General features: G+C 24.4%; 1 protein-coding gene across 1 annotated transcript in view; it reads left to right on the forward strand.

Moving 5' to 3' along the window:
• The window catches only part of LOC132920395 (hexosaminidase D), a 30,292-nt gene extending 26,036 nt beyond the window's left edge, over window positions 1–4,256 (forward strand). Inside the window, exons 2-6 of the mRNA XM_060982757.1 lie at window positions 74–809; window positions 898–1,146; window positions 1,227–1,468; window positions 1,587–1,832; window positions 1,925–4,256. Of these exons, the coding sequence (XP_060838740.1) occupies window positions 74–809; window positions 898–1,146; window positions 1,227–1,468; window positions 1,587–1,832; window positions 1,925–2,333 (1,882 nt within the window). The 3' untranslated portion in view covers window positions 2,334–4,256. The remainder of the gene's footprint in view (window positions 1–73; window positions 810–897; window positions 1,147–1,226; window positions 1,469–1,586; window positions 1,833–1,924) is intronic.
• Window positions 4,257–25,419: the final 21,163 nt, after the last annotated feature.

Below are 25,419 nucleotides of genomic sequence, written 5' to 3' on the forward strand. Positions count from 1 at the left end.
ATACATATTGGTCTATTAACTTTAAAAAATATTTTAAAAACTTCAATGTTTAATTATTTAATTAATGTTTCAGAACATTATGGAAGAATACAATAACTTCATATGCCGGGTGGTTTACTAACTCATTACGTCGACGAAGATCTATATTATTTGGACTCATACTCAGCATACTTCTTTTCGTAGTATGTGTACAATACAATGCGTCTAATGATATAGGTATCCAAAACATCCAAAACACTTTAGTGATGTCTGAGTTTGATGCTGACGAACAAGCTTTGAATAAACACCAATCACCTGCGCCAATTTCGGGAACAGTTAGAAAAATGAAAAATGAAGAAGACATTAATTTCATTGAAGAACTGCAGCAGCCAGCTCGTAAAAGCCGACGAATTCAGATCAATCCCGAACCACAACAATCACTACCGTACGTGCCTCCCCAACGTCTAGTACACATCGATTTCAAAGGAGCACCGCCCAAGCTGCTTTACCTTCAAAAACTTTTCCCGTTAATAAAAAGATTCGGTGGAACAGGTCTTTTACTTGAATGGGAAGACATGTTTCCTTGGAGTGGAAATCTGTCTCCAATAGCTGCCGGCAATGCGTATTCCAAAGCAGAAATTAGAGAAATATTGAAAATGGCCGCGATTAACGGATTGGAAGTAATCCCCCTAATACAAACGTTCGGTCACGTAGAGTTTGCATTGAAATTACCTGATTTTGCCCATCTGAGAGAAGTCCAAGAGTCGCCACAAGCACTCTGTCCATCGTTTAACGCCTCTATGAAGTTTGTCGAACAAATGGTCGACCAAGTAAATATTTATAATAACAATTATTACATTCATCCCAGAGTATTTTGTAGTAAATATAACTTAAAAACATATTTATTCGAATTTTTAGATTCTCGAGATTCACGGGAATGTGAACTACTTACATATTGGCTGTGACGAAGTGTTCCACATGGGAGAATGTTTCAGGTGCAGATCGAAAGCCAGAGAAGAGTTGTTCTTATCTCATGTTAAGCAAGTGGCTACGTATGTGCGCACAAAATCTCCAAACACAATTCCTATTATATGGGATGACATGTTGAGACATTTACCAGTGGCCACAATGCAGTCATACGACATTGGGAAATTAGTGGAGCCGATGGTAAACAGTTTTGGATATTTTTTTAAAAACTACATCAATTTAACTTTACTTTATATATTTTAATTGAATCTAATATTCAGGTGTGGGTATACGCCGAGGACGTGTATAGATTTGTTATGCAGAATGTTTGGGAAAAATATCAAATTGTTTTCCCGAATGTGTGGACAGCTAGCGCTTTCAAAGGGGCATTTGGTGAAACTTTATACATTCCAAACGTTAAGAGACATTTGGAAAACAATTTGAATTGGTTACAATTGATGTCCAACGAAAATAGTCGGTTTACAGGTGGTTTCAAAGGAATTGTCATAACTGGCTGGCAAAGGTATATTGTTTGTAATATAATTGTATTCATAAATCGCAAGATAAATTTATTTTTTTTATAAGTGATCTAAAATGTTATGCATTATCAAACTTTATCTTATTATTATTTATCTTAATAGGTATGATCATTTTGCTGTTCTATGCGAGGTATTACCGTCATCCATACCATCGATGGTCGTTAATCTTTTGGCTACTACAAATGGTTACATGAATCAGTCGCTGCAAACCGATTTGAACGAAGGACTCAACTGTGGTATTTTTGGCCACAACAATGAATACGACGGAGATTTTTTAAACTTAAATAATGATCCCCACCTCTGGGACCAGTTCTCGAGATGCACATTTCCCGGAAATACATTTTTTAGGTAATGATTAATATCACTTGTTTAGTTCATAATAATCTGGAAAATCTCTTTTATAACTAATGCTAACCAGCTTTTTTTAATTTAATTTCCAGGTTGTTATATAGATTACATACCATTGAAATAGACTACAATGATTTTATATTAGTGACCAAAAAGAATCGTGGATGGATGACTAGTTACAACGTAGAACATGAATTTTCATCTCCGCTTCGTGTTGATGAACTGATGAATGATCATTCTCGAATATATCGGTCGCTTTTATCTATGGTTAGACCTTTTCAGGAATCGATGACTGGGATATTTGATAAATATACCATATCCGAATGGATAGAACAAAGAATTTATCCAATGGTTAGAGAACTGGAAAAAATACACAGTGAGGCACGTGAGCTAAAGTCAAAAAAGACGTGGCCTAAAAGACCACTACCTATGTTGAAAGAATTATTAAGGATTGGAGTTACTGAACGTGAACTTTCTACACCATCCAATGACGGAACGTAAACATTTGATTTTTATTTGACTGTGTTTGTTATGAACTAGGCGTCAAAAATATATCTTGTAGATAAAATTAATTAATTCTACAAGTTTATTTGAGACCTTAAGACATGGTATAAGTTGACAAAGTTTCAGGGTTATGTGTAAACTGCATTTCAAAAGGGTATTATCATAATATAAGTGATTCTTAGTAAAATGATTGATTAAGTCTGTACCACCAAGTGTTGGGTTTTGGGCTCTATAGGATATGTGCAATTTAGTAAAACAATAAATTATATTAATAAAAAAAAACCTAATATGTAAATATTTACTGACCAAAATGTATAAACTTAAAATATAAAACATGACACAAAACCAGACCAGTTTGTAGTTGGTCCTTGGTCAGGGTGCGCAAAGCTAGAGAGAATAGACAGTTTAGGAAAATGCTTCAGAAATTAAATGAAGCAATAATACTCGGTTGGGGATTCAAATCCATGAGATTTTACATAGTAGCACTCAAAACCACAGAGCCACAGGTCACAGTGGTCCAATAAATCTAATCACAATTCACTACTTTAGTATGATATGTGAGTTGTGCATATGGCTTTTGAAAAATGTGTCTGTCAAACATAACTTTATTGATATAAGAACTTACATAATAATCTTGTGCCATGCAACAGTTTTAATTTATCTTCTAAATACTTATTCAATCATCAAGGCTATAAAAAATGTAATTTTTATTTTTATTACATTAAACACTTGTTGAATATTTTGTTCATTTAAAATTAACTTGAATAACTTTTTTTGTGTTACTGTATTAAAAATTTTAATATTATAAATACTTATTGATTTTTCAAATTTTACATTTAAATAATAATTAATAGCATTACTTAAATTTTTATTTCTTATTAAAGTACCTATTGTCTAATTTTTTTTTAAAGTTTTCTGGTTGATTTATTAATTATTTTTATATTTTGTTACCTAAATATAATGTATGAAGAAATAATTAATCTAAATATTATGGTTTTTTTTTTTTATTCAAAGATTTGTACATAATCATAGGCTGTGTTTTATTTATTTTATACTGTTGTTTCTTTTAAAACAAATGGGTTGTGCAGAAAATATAACATTATGACTGAATATAACTAGCTAATTTGTACTTAGAAAAAAATCAGTCAAATTACAATTTTTTAGATGAATAGAAAAAACTTATTTTTAACGTTAAAATAGTAAAACAAAAATTATTAAATTAAAATATCACGCCAAAAAAATTTGTATTCAGCACTCCCTTAGTTTTTGTTTTAAAACACCAAAAATCTCTATTTCTGTCTGTTTTACATTTTTAAGTATATATATATATATATTTGTCCATTGTAAAATATTTATTGCTATTGAAATTAAAAATATTTATGAAATAGTTAATAACTGAAATATTGTATTTAATGTGATAATAATAATTATTATTTGTTTTTAAGAATATTTCTAATAAAAAAAAATATAGGTAATTAATATGTGATGTATATACACTTTCTGTTGTTTCCACAAAAATACTTTTAAATTATTTATGTTTTAGATGATAAGGTTGATTATAATATGTAGCTATAATTATATAGTGTACAATTGTATTACAGAAAATGTTCTATTCAAATTTTGTAATATTCATCAATTTATTTATTTATATACCTATCCACTTATTTAATATTCATAACATTTTATTACAAGTATGTTAATTTAAAGTTTAAACAATATTATGTGACTTAATAAAATTATTTTATACCACCTATATAGTATTACATATTTACTTTTAATAATTATATTAAAATAAACTTTAATTATGTTGAACTATTTGTTATACATAATTATAACTATAGAAACTTGCTAATTTAAGTCTTAATGAGATATTCAAATTATGAAGTTGTATTAATTTTGTAATATTAAAATAATATATATGTATTAATTTTGAGTAATTTGTTGTAGAATTTTAATGGTGAATTTATATTTCCTGAGTTGAAAATAATAATTATGTAGGAACTTAAGCCTCTAGAAAATAGTGAGTTTAATTTTGGAAATTAAATTAAATCATGTATTTAATTTATAACACCTATTTAAACCTCAAATGCTTCTAAAATTCAAACGGTGTTTAATACATTTTAACATTACTAACTTATTTTATTAATAAGTACCAATTAAATAATGGTATTATATTTTCTAGCAGAAGGTAGTTGGTACCTATTCCATCATATTATTTTATTCATTAATTTTATCATAAGTTAATACTATCAGTATTTTTTACTTGTAAAAATATGACTATTTATTAATTATTTTATTACCTAATTAGTTAATATTCTGAGACAACATGTAATTTTTGTTTTAAATGCATAATATAATATCATATTGAATTATTGACTTTTTATTATGCTAGTATTGGATACTCTTATAGTATACATATTTCTATAAACACACAATAGTCAATAATATTAATATATTTAAAATAACAATATATTTTTATTGAAAACACTGTGTAATTGTTGTTATTGATAACAAATTGTCAATACTCCTTTGTATTTTCGAACAAATGCATCAATTATATTAATTATTTAACGATTTCATAAAACTAAAATATAGAAATCAATAGTTAAACTCTTAAACAGTATGTAAGTTTATTAATAGGTATATTTAATTTAAAACTTATTGTCTGTTTACAGTTTAAATGTTTGATTCATTATTTTGGTGTAATTATACTTAAGTACAACTATTACCCAAATAATGTTCTATTATAATATTATTATATGGATTTTTTTTTAAATCTAAAATTTATAAATGTTTATCAATACGTATACCAGTATACTCAATTATTTGTTTATCAAATTATTTTTGGTAGATTTGGTACAAAATATAAGTACAATAAGTTTATGTACAAATTTAAAAAGTTTATACAATTGAGTAGCACATTTGAAGCAACTCATAATCTATTTTTATATATTTAGGTATTCACTAATCAGTTTTTTTTTTTTTTGAGAAATGATCGGTATGGTATTATTATGATCCATGATAACAATTTATGTTAACATTAAAAACATATTTTATGTAGGTTTAATGCTACATTTAGTTTTATATTTTTTACTTGAACATATATTTTATACGTTTCATACATCCTCTGTTTATTAGTTCATTTTGACTTTAAACTTGTGTTAAAACTTAAAGCACTATGTCTAAACGGCTTATTTTCCCTTTTGTTAGAATATATTTAAGCAATAAAGACAAATACGCACAATACAATTAAAAATAATAATATATCAACATAATATAGACATATACGTATAGTGTTGTTATTGAAATTTAAGAGAACAAATAAACAATAATACCTACAACGTAGGTCAAACAATTTAATTCAATTTAAATTTATTTTTTTTAACATTAACACACTAAAAAAAATGTATAGGAATACAACGAACTATACTAAATATTAACTTTTATATTCGTCACTTCGTCAGAAATCTATATTTTTAATATTATCTTTACCTAGAATTTAAAGAAAAATGTATAAATATTAATTACGGTTTGTTTATAATACTATAATAAGAATATAAAACAAACAAATAATATTATGAAAGATAAAATGCTCAATCACTCCTTCGATAAAAAAATTATACATTTTTGTATTCTTTAAGTAATATTAAGTTCAACATTTAGAAAATGTGACCTTCCTCTGAATTATCTTGACCATTTAAAACTGTTTTAAAGAATGATAGCTTTGTGCTTTTGGGCTATGCATCTCGGGACATTTGGTTGTCTGCCTTTTTGTGGTCCTAAGTCCACTTTTCTTAAATTCCGTTTGCCTGTCTAAATCACCCCAACACGATTACGCTTGTTTTATGTTTTTAGTTTTTACCCAAAAGAAACATAAGACGATTGTGCTCTACGAAATAAAGGTTTGCCCTTTTAACAATTTTCCTTTCCAATTTTACAGGCTTAGAACTGACATTAAAAATAAATTTTTCGACTTGTTAAAAATTGTTTCATATTAAGACATTATAACACACAATTCTGCGTTTTTTCCACATAAAAGTTAAAACGAGCGTAATTATGCTACGACCATCTAAATAATCATATTGAAATACTTAGCAATGAACTCCATTTCCTGTCTTTAATATTGCGTAGATTTTGCATATTGACATATTATTATTATTATTATTTAGTAACAACATAAATTCTTTTCTCTTTAGATTTGATGTATTTTAGACAAAGGTTAAACGAACTATACATATTATATACATCTACTTGTTATAAACTATTGAAGTCAAAATATAATCAGAAGAATTAAAATTAAAACATTTGCAAAGAATAAATGAGCGTATGTAATTTGCGCCAAAAACAATCTAAAAAAAATAATATTTATGTAATTCGCGCCACATCTGAAAATTATTTTTGGTAATTTGCGCCAATTTTTTTAGGTTGTGATTTACGCCACATAAAACTAAATAAAAGGACTTTATGTAATCAGTACCATCGTGTGCTTTTTTTTTTTACAGAATAACATTAATCAAGTTTATTTTAATAGTTATACATTTCTAGAAAATTATTGAAAGTAATTAAAAATAAAAGTAAAATTCTAAAGTATAATGTTAATGTTTTTTTTTGTAAAAAATTTATATTACAATTATAAATAAATGTATATAAGTCTACTTATTTCCTACCATTGAAGTTAAATTGCAGATTACATATTCCATTTCGTTTTCTGTCGTGTCACAAATTACCAAAATTAATTTTTAGTCGTGGGGCAAAATACATGTAATATTTTTATATTTTGGCGCAAATTACAGGTAATAAAATTTACACAAAATACCATCTCCCAAATAACTTATTCGACACCCTCGGGAGCCCATAAGTATATTCCAAAATTATTTATAATATATTTTTAGTCAATACAAACAATAATTATTATACATACACCATTCCTTTGTGCCCGCTGGTAATTTGTCTACCACTAAAAAGTAAAAAAAATTAATTTATACATATTTTGGAATTGATTATCTCTTAATGAATAATGATTATACCTTATACTCAAATTATGTTTTTCTTTGTCACAAATTAGTTGTATTAAAATGTTTAACCTATATTTAAAAATACAAGGAAACAGCCCACTTTTATAATAAATGTGAACATGTAAGCCTAGATTTGAAATTAGAAAGTCACTTCTACTTCCATAAAATTAAAATCACAAAAAGTGACCAGAAATAAGTATTTCCAGCCATATGCTAGTGATCATTAAATTTTAGTAAAATAATGTATAGTTTTTAAATTCGTGCGACAATCTTTCCCTGGTAGATGATGTATCTACTAATATCATAAGACATAGACCATTGATGAAAATTGAGATATTCTACATTTTCATGTCCAGAATTTTGATTATAATGGACTGTATCGTATCTACTCTGAATGTTTGATCCAGTCTACATGTCTTTAAAATAATATAAAATTTTGTTGTTGATGCGGGGATACACATAGTGATAACTGACTTTCTAGTTCTACAATCTACATGAAATATATTAGCTCTTTGTCAGTGCTCATAAAAATAGTGAGCGAACTTCATGATAAAGAAGATATTTTATTCTATATGTAAGCATAATAACGTTTCTATAATACAAAAACATACCAAATTTAATGTTCTCCGAAAGATAATTTTTATAGTTTGGTACATAATCTAAAAAAAGATTTGTATACACAATATAATATTTCCAGACTCAGTCTAACTATAAATATTAGAGATAATAACTAAAAATATTTATTATACAATAATACAACCATTTTAACATTATTATATTTATAATTTTAATTTTAATTGATACAAGATGATTAGAATATTTATATTTTATTTTAATATTATTGTTGACACACGAATTGTTTACGTGGTTTATTAGCCTCTTAAAAATGTACAAATTGATATAAACACTGTAAATAATATATATTAATTTGAATTGTGTACAGCATTATTTTTTCAAAATTAACACCAATTAGTCACTGTCTTTTTGGGAATGTTTAGATGATTGTAATTTGTAAGATTCCGGTTTCGGTATTTAATAAGTAATGAATCATCATACTTACAGAGTTTTTTGTTTGCGGTGTTATAATTGTCAGATCCTAATTCCTCTGAAAAAAAATAATTATATACAACTGTCAATGCCTGAAATTGAATTAATATCTCAATGTATATGAAAGGAGGTTGAAAACATATTGACTATCTACCAAGTATATTGGATATATATATTTAAAGATTTTTGGTAATCGTAACAGCTATTTATTATTCAACTGGAGAGGTATAACCATAGCCGGTAGTACGTTGGGTTATAAACATGAAATTACATTTGAATAGTGATACATACTATTAAATCCATTTATGTATAGCACAGCTGTTCAGTTTAAAAAAAAATATATATATATAATATAAATTTATATTATTTCAATACTATATGAGTGAATAAAAAATCAATTTTGAACAAAATTTATCCTGTAGGTAATATATGGTAGATGGGAATATATTTAAATACGGTTTAATATACTACAGTAGGTCATGAAATTCCAATTAAATTGTAAACAATTCTTATAGATTACTTTACAAAAATGCGTATTAAAATAATATGTTGATATGCTATGCAGATAATTATTATTAGGGTGTTATGCTTACCAATACAAACTAAAATTTAAAAATAAGTGTTTATGAAACAAAATATTATCATTAAATTAATATTTTAAATCATTATAATAAGTCTGTTTTAATGACATTTAATCTATTTACACTAAGTGCAATTGAAAGATTATATATGATTACTATGTTATTTTTAAATCAATTATTTTCTAGTTCAATTTATGCACTCAGATTGTTGTCCCGAGTAGGATTTAAAATTTTGGAAATAACCCGATCACAAGAACAAGTCTTACTACATAGTTAATGTGTAATTATTTAAAATAGTCTATAAAGGAGTAATGAGCCTTAGTTATATTTTTTTTGTATATATTATGATAATTAGAAAACTATATTATTATTCTATAATTTTTATTGTGAATAAGTGTTAGTCATGTTTATTGTTTATTATATTGTTTAAATTTAAAAGGTCAATGGTGTTTTTATCTACAAACAAAACAAAATAGGCATGATACATTTTTGTACACACCATTATGAATTCAGGACCACAGTATACTGTAGATGAAGTCGATATTCTATCAGTTTTAAATTTGGAAGCCGCTCATAATAAATTTAGCTCGCTCATTTAAATTTAAGGTGGATTAAATTCCATTGTTTTAAGCATACGAAAAAAATGACACCTTCAGTGCAACAATTTACAATTTTTTGAAATGTACTTATGTTATTTTTGTCAATAGATATATGAAGATTTGTAAAACATTATATTTTTTAACTAATATAATAATATATAATATGAACAATAATTATTTATTATTTATTATTTTATTATTTATTTTTTTATTTATTATTATTATTATTATTATTTATTATTTAACAATATTTATTTTCAAATGTATAAACAAAATAAAATCTATTATACTGACTTTTAATAAATCTAGTTTCAGTTGTAGTTTTATCTGAATTTACTAAATCTGGATAAGAATTTATGACAGTTATTAATAATTTATTAAATTAAAACATTAATAGATAGATATATAAGGTATCGATACTAACTCGTAAATGTCTACATTTATTATTTATGATAATAAAGCATATTTTAATATTTTATACATTTTACTATACATTTTCAATTAATATGGTACATGTAAATTTAAAAAAATATATTAATTATAATAATATAATTTTCAAAATGCTTTGACTTTTTTGAGCCATTTGTAGACATTTTACTTTTGTATTTATATTTTGAAATGTTGATAAAAATATATTTGCTGAATAAAAATATTTAAAAATGTATAACAAGGTTCTTCAAAGGTTGTTCATTTATAAATTCAAAAATATTGAAAACAATGTACAATGTTATATTTTTTAGGTCAAATTTAACACAATTATCATAGCGACCCATTCGGTAACTATTGTACAGCAGAGTGCGGACTAGTATCCACTTGCCCACCTTTTTAAACATTTAATGGTGTATTTCAATAAAAGGTAGCAAAATAATAATAGGAATATCAGATACATAGATAATATGTATGTAGGTATAAAACATTTAGTTAATTCGTTAATTTATTACTTACCTTCGAAATGAGTTTTGCATAGTTTTATAAAAGTAGTATCTTTCACTAAAAATATATTTGTACAAAGTTAATATTATGTAATTTTTTGTTTCTAATCACATATCTATTTAATTTAATATATCAATATATTTCTGGTTTAATACATTATTTATAAACTAAAAAATTATTAGATGAACATTAGACGAACTCTGCTATTTTACTGTATCTTACTTGCGTTAGATTTACACCAATTTTCTGTATTTTGTATTTTCTTTATTTCTATATAAATTAACAAACATTATTCGAAGATTATTCGTGTGAATGACACGAATCCATAAATTATATTCCCCTTAAGTTGGTTATTTTAATAACTACATTTGGCCACCTGAACAGTTAATTGCAATTATTTGAATGATATTGAAAATACATATTATTAAATAAAGTTTGGAATTGGGATAATTTAAATTGTTAAAATTAATGAATAAATCTAATCGATTTGCTTATTAAATATATACGTAAGTTGGTGTTTTAAATTTAAAATGTATTATTGATATTATTTATCATTATTGAAAAATAAATACATATTGTAGCTGACTCTCAATAGACCTAAATGAAAAATGACTAGCTAATGGAAAGATTGACAAACTATTATCCTATATATACGACATATATTAAACTAAATGAAATAATATATTTTGTAGTGAGAAAGTTGCATTTGACTTAATACGAGTATATTTGTTAAAATTGAATATAAAATGCATCCCATAGTGGGCACAATATAATTGTAATTATGTAATAGTATACGTAATTAAACTTATATATATAGGCTACTGAGTAGTAGAACTTCCAATAAAACCACTCATAAAAAAAAAACTTGGTGGGATAGTTTTTACAGCTTAGTCACATAAAATAGTTTTCTAGAAAAAAAATGTGCAGATTTAGTATTGTCTGATCGATATAATCGTGATCTACCGGACAAAGATCAACAAAATATTTAATTATATTGACGATGATTTTAATGTTTTGTTTATATTATAATATGGTTAAAGAATATAAGGAATATTTTTCCATAATAAATATAATACATATCTATGATTGATATAGTGACAGTAAAACTAAAATATGTTTGAGATCAAATTTTCCACAAAAACGATTTAATAGGAGAAATATCTCCTAATATTTTATTTTATTATTACCTTCAGAACAGATATAATAAATCATATATGCATACATATTGTATATGATCTTTGACACACACAAATGATGAAGAGATTAATATCTTTGAAAAAAAAAATAGATTTAATAATTTTGGTGACCGTCATCTTATACAATGTTGAAAAGTGAAAATGTTCTGTTATAATAAAATAGGGCCATACATTGATAATGATTAGTTGAGTGTCTAAGAATTAATATAAATTATAATACAAACCGTTTGAATCTTTTGAATCATAATTCTTTAGGTATTTTCTATACAATTTGTTGTAATCTAAAAACAAAATCTTGAATTATTATTATTAGACGTGTATAATAACTATTTATAACTTGAGATGTTAAAATTATGAATAGTATAAACATTAAACGATGTTTAAATGTAATATAATATATTTTCTATATATATTTTTTTTTTATTGATCTCAAAATACATTTTCGGCTTGGCCATTAGTATATAATATGTATACTTGTGTTATTTATATTGGGTTTTTTTTTATTAAATAAATAAACCATTTTATAGTATTAAATTGTACTAATCTGATTTTTTTGATCATGTTCTTAAATTTAGTAACTATATATCTTACAGTTATGTATTATAGATTCTGAGCAAAGCGATAAATATGTGATTATTTCACAATGATATATGTTTTTCTACTTAGATTTTCAAAAGTAAAATCTTTAAATTGTCTGGCTAAGCTTTGAAAACATAATAGTTAATACTAAATTCCTCATAAGTGAATCAAAAATTTATTAACGGGTACTTAAAACTTTTACGTTTAATATTATAAACTTTGCTTTACATGTAAAATATTTTTAAATATATAGACTCATTTTATTATTTAAAGATATTACTTATTTATACCACGAATATTTCGCACACAGGTTTTTGGTAATTTTTTATTAACTCAAAAGTGAATAATAATAATATAACATGACATGAATCCACAATATAAATATAAATTTATAATAATTAAATACTAATTGACAAGGCCAGGTAATTTTGACCACTCATTATTTAATGTTTTTAAAAATATTTATTTATTTATCATATTTATTATTTCATGATTTTAAGTAGTTAAAAAATTATATTTCATGCTGTTCGTTATAATTTTCATTTATTAATTACTACGGATTATCAAAAGATAAATATATTAAAAACATCCTTTAGCACAGATATATTTGAAGTTTAGTTCAACATTATAATTTATAAATGTCACTACTAGTATAATAGTAATTATTGTAACTAAAAAAATGTATTACAATTTTTTAGTCTAATAAATACTTACTGTGTTCTGTATATATGAAAATGTAATTGGTTATACCATGATCAACTATGAAATAATAATTTAAAATGTTCAATATTTTAATCTACTTGATAATATACAGAATAGATACATTATGCATCAATTATTTATCACAAATCGAGTCATACATCAGTAATATAATTTTACTGTATAAATATATTTATGAATATTTGATTATAGTATAAATAATAATTACTTACAAATAAACCCATTAGCTTTTAACTCAACTGAAAATAAATCGTAATTTTAAAATTACTTTTACTAAAACTTTACCTAAGTTATATATTTTTCTAATAATTAATAAAATATAACTGCAGCCTTTTTAACAAAGAATATAAAGTAATATTAAGAAACATTTAGATTTTTAAAAAATTTAAGTACTATGTTCGAAGAAATATCACAGTTTGAGAGTAATTAAAAATCTTTTAACATAATCAATACATTTTTCTTATAGAATCTAACATGAAATACATTTTACTGTATTATTGTAAACTGCCAACTGATGATGAAATTATAAAAATAAAAAATTTAATGTGCCCATTATTTTTTATATAAGACAATAAATATAAAGAAAAATCGATTCGTAATGTTATTATACACAAGTTATTTTGATTTTAACGTTACCTTCACAATCTAGAATATAAATAAACTAATATATTATTTAAGACAAGTAATTATGTAAGCAATCATAAAATGAATAAAAAAAAAAAATCGTTCGTTGTACATTAAAATATTATACAATGAAGTTTTATACTTATATTGTAACTAAGATAAATGCAAAACTTAAGTACATAATTATAATACTATAATGTATAAATATTTAATAGTTTGGAAATTATTTAATACACAAATCAATACAAAATAAATCAATTTTATAACAAATAAATACTAAATACATGACCCAAGATATTATTTTATTTGTATATATTTTATTTCATTTGTAAGTTTTGTTAAAATAAATTGAAATATTTAATAGTTAAAAATTTGAATAATATTTGGTTTTTAAAGCTATACCTAAAGTTTTTCCTAACTATTAGGTTATCTTTTAGTTTTTTATATTATATAAAGAAAATAATTACATTCTGCACTTACTTGATATAATTTTTGTATTGAGTTCTTCGTTCGTAAGATTTTCGTTGTTTGTTTCACCTATCAATCAATGTTTGTTGCGTATAAAATATAAATTAATAATCCCATTGTGTATTTTAAAATTGTAACAAGATTTCTTAATTAGATTATATGAAACTTATTTTAGAGCAAAAACACATAGTATAAAAATTATTAAATTCAAACTTCTTAAATTAGTTTAGTATAGGTATCTAAAAATTCTAGTAAACGACTAAATGTCCAACATAACTTATACTTATACTTTAACATCTTTATTTTTATACTCTTAACATATTAATAAGCAATTTTTTTTTATAAGTTTTTTACGTATATTGAAACTAATAAATAATAATTATTATATTTTATATCGTAGATATATTCAGATTATTTTTTATAATTTTTTTGCGATTTACATCAGTCAGTTCAACTACATAAAACATAATATATAAAAGTTATTAAAACATTATATATACCAATAATTTAGCTTAAACCATGTAATTTGCTGTTTTTATGTATTAATCTTAATTGTTAGGTATAATTTAATTAAGATGCATGATCAACGGCATTATATTAGAAAAATAATAATATATTATGTTATTGTTATAACTTATAACTTATAAGTTATAAGCTATAACCCTGTAGAGATTACTATTTCGTTAGTTGAGTTATTTTATAAAAACATTACCTATTTAAATTATATATCATAGAATATTAGTGTGACTAACTTGTGTGGAAGATTATCAATTCGAATAAGTAGTAATTTTACTAAGTACACAATACTTACTTCCTTAGTCCCTATTATTTCACTAATTAATAGTAAAAATAACAAAATTTATCCATTACCTAAATGGATATTTACACTTAGAGCTTATGTATTTTAATTTTAGTTCACAATATGGTACATAATTTACTTCAGTCTTAAATTATTACTAATATTATTTTTATGAAATTTATCGTTCTAAAATAGTTTCTGGATCTAATTATACCTACTATAAATTTTATAGTGCCGATAGTATCTATAGATTTAATATTTTATGTTGAAATAATGATAATCTGTTTTATATTTTTATGTACCTGCTTGTTCAGTACACCATTTTTGTGCATTCCATATACTGTCTGGAATTGAAGACAGATGCATTCAAATATCATAAATAGTTATAATTACCAGTACCTAGTCAATGGCATTCAACATGCAAATAACAATATTGTGCAGTTTAAAATACCAAATAGGTTTTTTAGTAGTATCTATTATCATTTTTATTATTATAAATATAATAATATTTCAATTGTAGTCTCTATCCATCCCATCCAGTTGCAGAATAAAATAAATGGTCTATCTTCATTGATGAATTTTCGTATAAGATGTATAAATAAACTAGCTGACCTGGTAAACATTATTTTGTCATATAAATTAATAGTTAGATTTAAAATGGATTTATGAAAATATATAAAAAATATAATAGACTATATTTTATATCAGTAAACTACAATATATACTTATATATACTTCTCCGTGATATACTCTTTTGTTTAAAAAATAAATCAAGAAGATCTAATCAGTAGTTCCAGGTTTTACAGATTATTAAATTATATTATTTGTTAAAACTAGTTTTACTATTTGATACTAATTGTTTCGTATTATTATATTTTTATTTATTTTTATATTATTGCAGTTGGTTATTTTACTTTTTTTTATTAAACAGTTTAATACTTACGACCATATATATTGTTTAATATGCAACATTCGAAATGGATCCATATATCTAAAACGAATCGATGAATAATATTATGGTCTTGTACCGAATGAATTGATAGTTAAATTGTTTTTGAGTGTGTTTATGTATATGCGTGACCTAGTTAATTCCTTAAATTTATATGTTGTACAGGCGATGTAATTTTTAAAATATGCGTGGAATACCATGAGTAACTGGTACTCTAAAGGCATTTTTGGTATTTTATATCTTACAAATCGATATAATAATATCGAGTTTTTGGAGAATTCAACATAGTTGAATTAGTACCATACTATTTTTGCAATTTTTTTTTAATTTTATTTTAATCTACTACTTATCTTATTAATATGATCATAAAAATCTTACCATCATTTTTTTTTAATATTACACCATTTTGTTCTATAAGATGAGGTAAACATTATGAAGTGAAGAATAATTATAACTGATATTGATTATTTTACAAACATTAAAAAACAATTATTCAATTTTAAATTAGATTTTAGTAAACTAACAATATTTAAAATATTTAAAAAAGTCAGTATATTGAGAAGTATTTAAGTAATTTACATAATACACTTATTTTTACTACTTATTACTTATTTTGTTGTGAATAAAAAAAAAAATTGTATTTAATTTTGAATCCTAAAATATTTCACTATATCCTATTAAATTCAAATTATCCATACATACACAATTACATATTCTGATTATTAAGATTAATTTAATTTACTTATACATCAAGTTTCAATCTATTTACATTATCATACATTAAGTGGTATGGTACTGATTTATATAATAATTATAGAAAAAAAAAATTATTTGGGATAAATTGTACAAAACCTAGGTACATAATTAATAATACAACTTAATCGTTTTTTGCAAAAGTAAGTTCAACCTACTGTATTATTAATAACAAATATACACAAAGTTCTATCATCTGATTGAGTTTGTAAACTTTTTATAAACTAGAAAATATGGGAAAAATTATCACTGTCATTGATTACATTATATGTTTTTGATATATAAAAAAATTATCAAATTTTATTCCAATTTAATTAAGTGAACTAATAACTTTCTAAATTTAACGTAATTAAAACAAATTCAGCATAATATGTAGTTAATATACTAAACCTAACCTAAAATAATACATAAATCCATTTATTATTTATTTATTTATAATTTAAAAAACATATTTATCTTAAAGAATTTAAATATTTCACTATTTTTCTACTTTTTTATTATTATTATTAGATTTAAGTATACAATTTTCATAGCTCAATAATTAAAGTACCTAATACAACGTATATGTAGATATATAGAATACATTATTACAATAGTGTTTAAATATTTAATACAAAATAATATTCATATCAAAATGAACATGTGTCGTAATAAGTCAATAATGCATATGCGTACGATATTATAATGTCTAAGTGGTACTGGTTTGTTATAGCTCCGCCGCGGTGAGTGAAAACTTTATAGCCCCGCCACTCAGGTTTGTTATCGCCCCGCTATTCATATATAACAATAAATACATCGTATATAAATATAAAATAATGAGACGGAAAATACGTACCATAACTATTAGGTGCCTATCATAGGTGTACATCACAAATAATCAATAATATAAAGCAATGTTTCATAGTTAGTGTGCCAAATAGATCAGAAATTACATTGATACCTATTATTAACCGATATATTAGACATGGTTCTATAATTTTTTCTGACAGTTGGAAAGCTTATGCTAATTTGCAGCAACATGGATTTCAACGTAATCAAGTGAATCATAAATATAATTTCGTGGACCCTAACTCAGGAACCCACACACAAAATGTTGAAAGAATGTGGGGTTCGGCCAAATGGAGCAACAAAAAACGTAGAGGGACGGATAGAAATTTTTTAGACTCGTACTTGGCAGAATTTATGTGGCGATCAAAACTGAATAATAGTGATCTGTTTGAAACTATTTTAAAAGATATATTGGGAATCACATAAAGCATAAACGTTTTTAATTATATCACTGTTTTATATTTATTATTATTCAACTTTTTAATATATTTATATACGATGTATTTATTGTTATATGAATGGCGGGGCGATAACAAACATGAGTGGCGGGGCTATAAAGTTTTCACTCGCCGCGGCGGGGCTATAACAAACCAGTACCGTCTAAGGTTAGGCCAGTGGTAGGTTTAGGTATTTTCAAGTAGGACCATGGCCCTACCTTGCCCGTCCCTGGGCCGCCACAGTTGATACCATCAGATATATCTAAGATTAGGGTCAAATGGTGCAGATTCCTTATAATAATCTTGCAAGGTCGAAATGTTGGTTGCATGAAAGTGTGAAAAGAGGCCATTAGGTGTTACGTAATTATATTATAATTTAGATGTCTATAAGAGTGAACAATCAAATAATAAGATGATGAATTACACAAGAACACGTTAGAGCTGCAGTTGACGGTGCGTTGAATGAATTTGTGAATTGAATTGATAAAATATATGGAATGGACTTTTTGTTTTTTAACTTAAATCATTTATCACACGTTAATGAATGAAAATCGTTAAATAGTATAATAATGCATCTAATATACAATGTTTTGATCCCATAATTTGAATATTTAATCGAAAACACGGGTAAATTTTCGACGTACCGTACAAATTTGCGTAACGAATAACGTACAGTTTCGCTTGGTGACTGAGACTAGTCTCCCGGACTTGGTATAAAAACCACTGTCGTGGCGATTCTCCGCTCCTTAAACTTTGTTTTTACCTCCTCCGATAAAAATTGACACGGTGATTCAGTCGTTTCATCAATTTTTTCGACCAAATCGAGCACTATATTATCATGATTCATAGTAATTAGTATTACTATCGCGTCGTCCGTCATTATTGCCAAATTAAAAAATAGCTCAGAACGTATGTTGAGTGTTGATATGTTGTATAATTATGTACATTTATTCGTGTGTACAATATTATTTAAACGTATATGTATAGAGAATACAGTTGACGATTTATTATAGCTGAAAATAATTTTTATTTTTCTATGTTATGAATTTTGGGAAAACGCTTTCTCTCCAAAATTTCCCCTGACGCTCCGCCTCTGGTGATGTCATGATGAATGAAAATAATATATTCGTCGATTTCATTGGAAACGTCACGGGTGTCGAGTTCAATATTTTGTTTTCTCTTCTGACACCAAAACCACGAAATAGGTGATTTGGATTTTTTCCCCTTATGAATAAGTGAATTTAATAACCGTTTGGATTTGATGGTTTGCGAAGAGGTTTTATTATTATTAATATTAACATTAAAATTAAAGGCAAGTTCGTCAGAAAAAAATCCATGGACAATTTATTATTTACATCATTAAAAATAGCGATAACGAAACGGACATTTCACCATCGCACAGGCATGTGACTGTGTTACAGGTTAACACCGGCCTGAAATTATTATCTACTTAATTGCTTATAAATTGTCATTTTCATTACGCATAATCACTTGCAAAATAATTTGATTAATGTTAAACTGTTTAATATTTACACCTCGAACCAACTCACATTATTCCACAATGGGGTTCGCTATTATAGAATTATAAGATAACAACAAACAATCATATCATATGAATATTACCTATATGACATAAATCATATGATATTTTAATAATTTATACATAATACAGTTTATGCAATTTTATGGTAATAGTAAGTTCAACTTACTGAATTATTAATAGAAAAATAAAAACACTTACTGTCAGCTGGTTGAATTTCTGAACATTTTTGTCCTGAAAAAGTGATAAAAATTACGAGGTGGATTATAATTATAATGTTTTCGATTTTGCTATATGAATTAAAAATGGTTGTCAAATTTTAAATCAGATTTTAGTGAACTAATAGTTTTTTAAATGTGTCTCACTAAGTTTAAAAAAACTTCATAGCGTATATTTTATATACTTATATAGTTATATGTGTATTATTCACTGACTTCTTTATTTATATCGTTTACTAGATGCGCAATAATAAATATGTAATTATTGATTGTATTTTAAGAATAGTTTACTTACGTGAAACATCAACGAATTTCTCAAATCTTGTAAAGCCACTATCAATATAAATCACTAAACAAAAATAATATAAAATAATATTTTGATATACCAATTTCTATTAATTACTGTGATTTTGAAAAATCTATTTTTGTATATCTAATTAGTCATTTAGAAAATTGACGGGTACTTTTTTAATTTGTACCACGCTTTGGAGCAATAAAATGACTTCTCAAATTTTAAATATATTAATATAATTATACTATAATTAATATTCATGCATTTAGGATAATAAAAATATGAATATAATTTATTTAAAATATGGATTTTATGTGTAGTAAATACTGTATTAAACTCAATATAAAATATGGATAATGGACATTGTTATCAATGATTGTATCAAATTATCGTAATTGTTTCAAAATTCAAGCTTTTTCATGATCTGAAGAATTGCTTGAGAGGGAAAAATTGGGAGTTTGTGCCCCTTGGGCATGTTCTTTCTGCATCAAAACGCTGAGGCTTATTCATTTTAAGATTTGGAAATAATGAATTTTTGAACTTGTATGAAACTTTTCAGCGATTATTGAATATTCCACAATGAAATTATTTTTATCTAACATATCTTTGTTGTTATTATATAATACAATATGTCTGTAATATTATATATATTAACATCATATTACATTGAATTTAGCCTTAAATCTTAAAATGTGTTTCTCTTAACATTTTATTCGTATATATATTTTTTTAAATCGCTCTATTTAACGAGATATTTAGTCGATAATAATGGTTTTTTATAGTATTTTCTTGACGTAGCTAGTAGCAATGGTCTTGTTTGGATTTGGTACTTTTTTTTATTTTATTAAAGCCGCAACAACTAAGGTTATTGGCATAGTATACAATGTGAACATTAAGTTAGATGCTGACTAGCATTATGAATATTAAATACAATGTAGATAGTTTATGTAGGTATAACGTTAAAAAATATGAGTACAACATAGGTAGTGAGAAAAATAAGGATTTGGTACTATATCGATATAAAATATCTGAATTTAAATCACGTTAAACAATATTATCTATCTCTATTTACCTTGTAAACTAAATTAAAATAATTATTGTATAGAAATTTTTATAATATTGTTTTATAATTCGTAACTATTAACAGTAAATACGCACGGTTGGACACGACGTGCAACAAGGATTTAAGGTATTTAGTTTTACAAACATAAAACGTATTTACGTAATATTATACTGAATACAAAATCTATAAGGTATTGAAAATTAAATTGAATATAAAGCAATATAATCAAAAGTGTTCGGAGACGAAGGCAAACAATGTAAGCAGTCCTATAAATAACTCTATAATAATAGCGGTTCTCAAACTGTGGTAAATTATATATTTACCATAAATACATTTTCGTGAAAATTAAAATGAAATACCTACTTGTTTTTGAGTAGCTGACAAAGGAGGACACTTATTTATATCACACTCATTATTGATATACACTCAGTGATTACATTTAAAACTTACTATATAGCGGAAGTAAGTTACCAAGTTTTTCTAATGTTTTTAATTTATCATTATTTGTAAAATAAAAGTATCTTCGAGATCATAAGCATTAACCAACATTATATAATATCTTAAATATCCCGTAAACAGTATTTTCGTTTTCATTTTTAAGTATTTATATTATGAAACTTACAGTAATTGCTTAAAAATATGTAATAATTTGGTAAGCCTAAAATGTCATCTAAAATAGGTAAACATATATCAAGATTATATTGTCACTTATTTTTAAAATAAAATAATTGGTTAAATAATAAATATTTATTTTCAATAAAAGTTGCATTTTCTAAAAAAGTCTACAGTTTTGTTTCAACTGTAAGTTGTGTTAATATTGAGGATATTATCAAATTACTTACGTCTGTATCCCTTTTCTTTTAGAACTCCTGTGAACACATTTTCTTTGAATAATTTTTGTTTCAAAAAATTATAACAATAATTTAAAAATATGAACGTAGTCAATAATTTAATACCAAGAACATCTACCGGTATGCTTGGATAATAAAAAGAATAAGTAGTCACAAAATAACTAGAAGAAAGCTCATTTCTGTAGTATTAAGTATATGGGTTCTTATGGGAAATATTTCTGATATACCTGTCGGTTTATCAATGTAAAGATCTATGGTGTTTCTTATTGATAAATAAATATCGCACATAAATGTATTGTATAATAATATTAATAATCAACGAATCAGGAGTTGAACATTATGTTCGAATTCTGACTGCACTGATCTATATGCTCATTATAAGTAAGTTATTTTGTGACATACCTAGTAATTAAAAAAAGTTTAAACAATTAAATTACACATATATAAATAATCAAAAATATTAAAATAATCTTTACCAAGACAATCTAAAATAAAAAAAAAATATATAATATATATATATATAATTCTTGTTGAAAAATATTAATACTTTGAATGTAAATTGGTGTGGTAATTTTTTTTTTTATTATTCATAAACTATTTGTGTTAATTAAGTAAAGTTCTTCCTAAAAAAGTAGGATCTCACGACTCCAGTGATTATTTCGATTTACTCTTTTACTTTTGCTTTTATAAAATTTAAATATAAATATTTACATTTAAACCATTAAATAACCAATTTAATACTTACGTTCCATTTTTACTATACTCAAAAATGTTGAGATTAATATTAAATATTCAAATTTGTTTATTAATTATAAAATGTATATACAATATTTACCATAGTCTTCGTCGATAGTTGATATACTATTCCACGTATAATTAACGATTTCTAAAATAAAATTGTTTCAAAAAAGTTAAATAAATTATATAATTATTATAAATACTGTTTATGAATGTTACAAAAATTTAGAATTATATAATGTGGGCGAGTATATTCACCAGCATGAGTTATTATAATAATAACAATTAATAGATATTTATTAAATAAAAACAATAAATAAACATACAACAATCCCAAGGGTTACAATGTATAAGTCAAAAACAATATTATTGTTAAATTGTTATAAAATGTTAATACATTTAAAAAGAATGACGGTGTTCCTACATATTAACAATTTAAATTATAAATACAATATTACAAAATATAATAAAAACAATTTAAAGTTATAGATTCAATTGCACAATATTTCCGGGCAATACTTCGGACTATTATTAGTGAAATAATTATTTTTTTATAGAGTTATAGAAAAATGTGCATTATGGGATCCCGAGTGAGTCCCGTTTTTAATTTTTACCTTTTTAAAGCGTCCGCAGTTTTATCGGAAAATTATATTATTGAATAGCCTTTTAATACATCAGCTGACAGAATAATATCTAGATTCCGCGTATGATAGAGTGGAAAGATACTCTGATAATAAAATACTGAGAATTGATATGAGATTTAGAAGGGTTAAATGCAATTTGAACATATTTAGAGATATTTAGAGACATATAATTTAATGAGCTTCACATAGAAGTCATGTTATAGAGAAATTATATCATTGGTGGGATTTATATTGGATAGGCTTGAATATTTCCATATTATTTTCAAATAATAAAAATTTAAAAGTATTAAAACATTTATTTAAGTTATTTATAAATAAAGTAAAAATTAATGGAGAAAAATGACCACCTTGTGGAATATTTGACGTGACCTTGTTTGTATTGGAAAATTATTTATTGATTTTTACTAGTTAAAAAAGTTCACCTAAATATCAAGAAAATCATGATGATAATAATGGATCCCTTTTACCTGATTTATTTAATATAGTTTAAAAAAGACTATGGTCTACTTTATCAAAAGCTTTACCTAAATGGTAATTAGAAATTATGATATCAACATTTTATGAGATTTATTTATTTAATTCCAAAAATGTTTAGGGTTACTGATATCTGATAAGTGATTTACTGGTAAAAATAGGATGATCCGAATAAAATTTATATTTCGTAATTTACACAGATTTTGAAAATTAGAGGAAATTACGTAGTTAGAATTCATATTGGAGACTTTGTTTTTTTTTTAAGTGACCGATTATTTTTTTAGAGATAAACGAATAATAGCAGTTGAGTTATATTGATCTAATTATAATATATTTAGGTACATATTATATATTTAATATATATAATTTAAGATTTTAGTAATTAATTTATATTTTGCCTTCTTAAAATTATAGTTATGACTAGGATCATAATTCAAATAAAACTACAATCAAAATTAATATCAAGAACAGGGTGAATAACAACTATAAGTACTAAATTCTTAAGGACATCTAGATTATTAAATTGTATTACGATATTACATGATTTTTATGAAATTATACCAAAAAAATCCAAGATTAACTTTTAATAATAAATGTTCAATACATGAAATAGGAGGAATTAACCGTAATGCAGAGAATTTGTTATGTATATGTTACAGTATCTATTCGTATTATCTGACCATCTCATTTATACTTACTTGTGCGATTATTACGATGAAAACGAAAAATATTATAATTGTTAAAATGAAGTTCAATTTTATGAATTGAACCACATAAACGATAAGCATATTTCAGTTAATTCAAAGAAGTTGTAAATCTAACAAGAAATATTAGTACCTACAAAGTAAATTAAGTTTAGTGTTCAATCCCTTTAGATTTTGATAAAATCCCAAAAATGTGTTTGCGTTATTAACATTTTTTAGATTATGACAAGTTACCATCCTTGAACTAGCAAATAAATATTTTTTTAAGTTGATGTATAAATAGTTTAATATTTACCTTGTTTTTTTCCTGAAAAAAAATATTTTTATAATATATAAAAGGTAAAAAAAATAATTATGACACAACTATAATTAATAGTTTTGAAGAAATTTATAAAAAATAAGAAACAATTATATATTTTAAGTAAGTATTTATACTAGAATATGTCATGTTTGTCTTTAAAATAAGTCTTTTAAATAAGATAGTTTCTTGTTATATACCTATTACCTAGTCGTAGTACATAAATTGATAAACATTTAAATATGACAAATGCATAAACAGTCTGATGTAACATTAGTAACATTTACTTTTTGAATTTCTTGTGATGAATTATTTTTAACGTATTAATAAGATAAAAGAAAAATATTAATGACACAATCATTATTAATAGTTTTGATAAATGTTATAACTTAAATTACTAAATTAATGTGCGCATATTTACCAGCAAAGCTATCATCTAAATGTATTAAAACAACTATAGCTATTAACATTAATTTCGTTTTATACGAATCCATATCGATATTTCAATGTAAGATAGGTGATTTAATTTTAACAAAAGTACGTTAGATAATACTCTAAGACGGCTATAAGTATAAAAAGTAACTGGTTGTTACTACTATATGATATAGTCTATATCCATTGAAAATACCAACTAATCAAACTTGTTATTAAGACATAAAATGTTTACTCAGTTGTTAAATGAATGTATGTATTGTTTCTAAATATAACTACCATACATGAATAAATGTGTTAG

Source organism: Rhopalosiphum padi, chromosome 2 (genome assembly GCF_020882245.1).
Source record: "Rhopalosiphum padi isolate XX-2018 chromosome 2, ASM2088224v1, whole genome shotgun sequence".
Taxonomy (NCBI): Eukaryota; Metazoa; Arthropoda; class Insecta; order Hemiptera; family Aphididae; genus Rhopalosiphum; species Rhopalosiphum padi.